Here is a 3987-nt window from a genome sequence, read left to right on the forward strand (position 1 = left end):
ATATAGTAATCATTTTTCCATAAATTTAAATATCTCTAATTAAGGAAAAAATTGACGTAGAACAAAATCTGCGGGTGTGTGTGTGTGTGTCTCGGAGGGGATTACCTTATCTCCCAGCGCGGTTCTGAACCCTTCCTTCGCTCAGTTCTCCCTTTAAAGGTCGCCAAGTGGAACGCCCGCCCCCGGACCCGCACTTGCCCCCCTATACTCTCCTCCCGGTCCTCCAGACGGAGCCCGCCCGGCCAGGACACGCCAGCCCCTTCCTCGGCCGGTGGGGCCTCGACCCCCGCCGCCTCGAGGAGGCGCGGCGCCTGCAGTCCACGCGGCCGAGAGCGGGTAGCGGGGAGGTCCGCCCACGACGGAGGTTTCTCTGTGGTTACCTCAGCGGCGCTCTTCGCAATCTGAAAGTTGGGGCAGCTGAAGAGCCCCACCACCTTCACCTGCAGCGGCCGCTCCGGCAGCGACGGCGAGCCGCACCTAGCGTGCGGGGGCCCGCACGGCTGCGGCCTTGCCATGGCCGCGCCCGGGGACGCCCGGTGACCCCAAACACTGCGCGTCGCTCCGGCAACCGCGCGGCCCCGCCTCCGCCGCTCGCAGGAGGCGGGGCCCAGGGGCGGGGCCGAGGGCGGCCCGTGGCGGCTGGGCCTTTCCTCAACTTTGGGCCTGTTGCTGGGCCGCCGGCGCGCGGGCGGCCGCGACCGCCGGGGACGAGCTCGGAGGAAAAGGAACCGGGAGCCGCCCACCCGGGGGCGCTCTCCGGACCCCCAGGGTCCTAGCGCGCGGCCCTTACCGAGCCTGGGCGTCCGGATTTCGGCAGCGGATCGCCTTTCCGGGTTGGCGGCCCGCCTGATTGGGAACAGCCGGCCGGTTGCCGGGGGAACGCGGGAGTCGGGCCCGACCTGAGCCACGCAGGCTTGGTGCCCACCTGTGCGCGCCGCCTGCGAGGAAGGAACGGTCCGGGGAGAAGGCGCCGCCGGCCGCCCCCGTCCCCACCGCGGCCGTCGCTGGAGAGTTCGAGCCGCCTAGCGCCCCTGGAGCTCCCCAACCATGAAGCCCAACTTCTCCCTGCGACTGCGGATCTTCAACCTCAACTGCTGGTGAGTGCGCCTGCGGAGTGCGGTCTGGGGGCCACCTTCCGTTCGCACCCATGCAGCCTTCCTCCCCCTATCCCGCCCCACGATCTCAGGGTGTAGGGAAAACCCGAACCTCCAAAGTCCACATCTGGCCCCAGCGCCGGTGGTCCCAGCAGTCGCCTCCCCTGCCCCGCTCTTCCCTTCCTTAGGGGCATTCCGTACTTGAGCAAGCACCGGGCCAACCGCATGAGGCGCCTGGGAGACTTTCTGAACCAGGAGAGCTTCGACCTGGCTTTGCTGGAGGAGGTGAGATTGTGCAGCACGGTGCGGAACCCAGGCTGGGAGGAGGGACAGACCGTCCCACTGGGGAAAGGCCAAGCAGGCATCCTCACCGCTTCCCTCAGGTGTGGAGTGAGCAGGACTTCCAGTACCTGAGACAGAAGCTGTCACCTACCTACCCAGCTGCACACCACTTCCGGAGGTGAGAAGCCCACTGGCCTGAAGCCTGTTCTCATCCCAGGAGGCTCTTGGCCCTGCCAGCCCTTCCCTATCCTGCCTGCACTCTGCAGTCTCCTCCAGCCTCCTCTCCCTCTGGATGTGAGAGAAGGAGAAGGGTGAACCAAGAAGGTCCTATGACTTCAGCCCATTTCAGCTTTGTTTTCTGGCTGCCCTATACTCCTCCAAAGGCTGTCGCCTTGGTTCTAGGGCTAGTCCCAGCAGTAGAAAAAGAAAAAAATAGCTGATCAGAGCTGGAAGACAAGGGAGGGGAAGAGGGCTGGGTGTCTCTCCCTGTTTTTCTGGTTATTAAGCAGGGCTTGGCTTTCAGCGGAATCATTGGCAGTGGCCTCTGTGTCTTCTCCAAACATCCAATCCAGGAGCTCACCCAGCACATCTACACTCTCAATGGCTACCCCTACATGGTAAGGCAGACCTTTGACCTCTTCCACCTCCCTTCCCCACCTCCAGTAATACAAGGTAGAGGAGGCAGCCCTCTGAGAGCTGCAGGGGATGGGCAGAAAGATGGTGGCGGTGCCCTGAGTTTCTATCTCCTCCTGCCTGCAGATCCATCATGGTGACTGGTTCAGTGGGAAGGCTGTGGGGCTGCTGGTGCTCCATCTAAGCGGCATGGTGCTCAACGCCTATGTGACCCATGTGAGTGAAGCTGGCAGTGCCTAGGGCTGGGACATGCAGCCCAGTCCTGGGACAGAGAGATGGTACTTCTCTAGCTCTCATACCTGGGGATGAGGTGTGGGGGCAAGATCTTATAAGGAAGCAATGGGCAAGGCTTATCCATTGTATACCAAACACCATGCCAAGTGACAGATACAGGCTTGATTCAGACATACCCCTGGGACCCTCAGTCTTATCTGCTGTGATCTCATCTATCTTGCTCAGCTCCATGCCGAATACAATCGACGGAAGGACATCTACCTAGCACATCGTGTGGCCCAAGCTTGGGAATTGGCCCAGTTCATCCAGTGTGTGAGCCTGGGCTTGAAATGGGAAGTGGGATGGGACCCAGGGGCTGAGGGTGAACAAGGCTCCAGTCATGGGGAAGAGCTGGTGATGGAAGAACTCCCGCCTCACCAACCTGGTTCCCCCAGCCACACATCCAAGAAGGCAGACGTGGTTCTGTTGTGTGGAGACCTCAACATGCACCCAGAAGACCTGGGCTGCTGCCTGCTGAAGGAGTGGACAGGGCTTCATGATGCCTATCTTGAAACTCGGGACTTCAAGGTGAGGACTTGCCTATTACTTCCCCACCTATATCCCCAGCTTCTCTCCCTCCTCCTCCCCTACATCCTAGCATGAGCCAATGATTCCCTTAGGGCTCTGAAGAAGGCAACACAATGGTACCCAAGAACTGCTACGTCAGCCAGCAGGAGCTGAAGCCATTTCCCTTTGGTGTCCGCATTGACTACGTGCTTTACAAGGTCAGGCTCCTCCCTTCAACATGCTTTCATATGCTGTGTCTCTTTGTCTACCAACCTGTGTAGATCCTTTGCTCAGCTATTCTAGTCTTGGACCACTGATGGGTGGAAAGTGGGGTAGCTGGGAGCTGGTTCTCTGGGAAGAGGCCCTCATATATAAGCTTCTCTCTGGCCCTTTCTTTTCCTAGGCAGTTTCTGGGTTTTACATCTCCTGTAAGAGTCTTGAAACCACTACAGGCTTTGACCCTCACAGTGGCACCCCCCTCTCTGATCATGAAGCCCTGATGGCTACTCTGTTTGTGAGGCACAGCCCCCCACAGCAGAACCCCAGCTCTACCCACGGTGAGTCACCCCCACCCTTTCCTTGGCCCTTGCCCCGCTTGAAGCAGCCCTTCCACTCTTGACTCTCTCCTGCCCCACTGCCCTGCCCTGTTGTAGGACCAGCAGAGAGGTCGCCGTTGATGTGTGTGCTAAAGGAGGCCTGGACGGAGCTGGGTCTGGGCATGGCTCAGGCTCGCTGGTGGGCCACCTTCGCTAGCTATGTGATTGGCCTGGGGCTGCTTCTCCTGGCACTGCTGTGTGTCCTGGCGGCTGGAGGAGGGGCCGGGGAAGCTGCCATACTGCTCTGGACCCCCAGTGTAGGGCTGGTGCTGTGGGCAGGTGCATTCTACCTCTTCCACGTACAGGAAGTCAATGGCTTATATAGGGCCCAGGCTGAGCTCCAGCATGTGCTAGGAAGGGCAAGGGAGGCCCAGGATCTGGGCCCAGAGCCTCAGCCAGCCCTACTCCTGGGGCAGCAGGAGGGGGACAGAACTAAAGAACAATAAAGCTTGGCACTTTAGTGGCTCTGCCTTTTTCCTTGTAGAGGCGATGGGAGCCAGGGGTCAGTGTGACTGTCACACTACAGACCTTAAGGCTCCTACACATCTTCTCCTGTCCCCATACACGCCCCCACCTCCCACCTGTAGGCAGTGTGAACGCTG

The 3987-nt window shown here is 60.1% G+C and overlaps 2 protein-coding genes across 8 annotated transcripts in view; one reads left to right on the forward strand and one right to left on the reverse strand.

Annotated features, from left to right (window-relative positions):
• PPIL6 (peptidylprolyl isomerase like 6) overlaps positions 1-564 on the reverse strand; it is a 47951-nt gene extending 47387 nt beyond the window's left edge. For 6 of the 7 annotated variants that reach the window (XM_008972114.4, XM_034962689.3, XM_003805516.5 and 3 more), the window contains exon 1: positions 381-515. In XM_008972114.4, coding sequence (XP_008970362.1) covers positions 381-515 — 135 coding nt within the window. Of the gene's footprint in view, positions 1-380 lie in introns of all 7 variants that reach the window. The other variant, XM_003805515.3, reaches the window with a different exon arrangement.
• A 45-nt stretch (positions 565-609) lies between these two features.
• On the forward strand, positions 610-3845 carry SMPD2 (sphingomyelin phosphodiesterase 2). Its single transcript, XM_003805514.5, has 10 exons — positions 610-1097; positions 1283-1379; positions 1478-1554; positions 1900-1993; positions 2136-2225; positions 2469-2551; positions 2678-2810; positions 2903-3007; positions 3193-3346; positions 3443-3845. The coding sequence occupies exons 1-10, from the start codon at positions 1048-1050 to the stop codon at positions 3829-3831; spliced, it is 1272 nt and encodes a 423-aa protein (XP_003805562.1). The 5' UTR covers positions 610-1047; the 3' UTR covers positions 3832-3845.
• The last annotated feature ends 142 nt before the right edge of the window (positions 3846-3987 follow it).

This window comes from Pan paniscus, chromosome 5 (genome assembly GCF_029289425.2).
Source record: "Pan paniscus chromosome 5, NHGRI_mPanPan1-v2.0_pri, whole genome shotgun sequence".
NCBI lineage: Eukaryota > Metazoa > Chordata > Mammalia > Primates > Hominidae > Pan > Pan paniscus.

Excerpts from the sequence above, each read along its gene's own strand:
- SMPD2 (XM_003805514.5), top strand. The coding sequence starts at position 1,048 with ATGAAGCCCAACTTCTCCCTGCGACTGCGGATCTTCAACCTCAACTGC. Across the intron at positions 2,226-2,468 it reads TCAACGCCTATGTGACCCAT|CTCCATGCCGAATACAATCG; the intron begins GTGAGTGAAGCT and ends TATCTTGCTCAG. Across the intron at positions 3,008-3,192 it reads TTGACTACGTGCTTTACAAG|GCAGTTTCTGGGTTTTACAT; the intron begins GTCAGGCTCCTC and ends TTCTTTTCCTAG.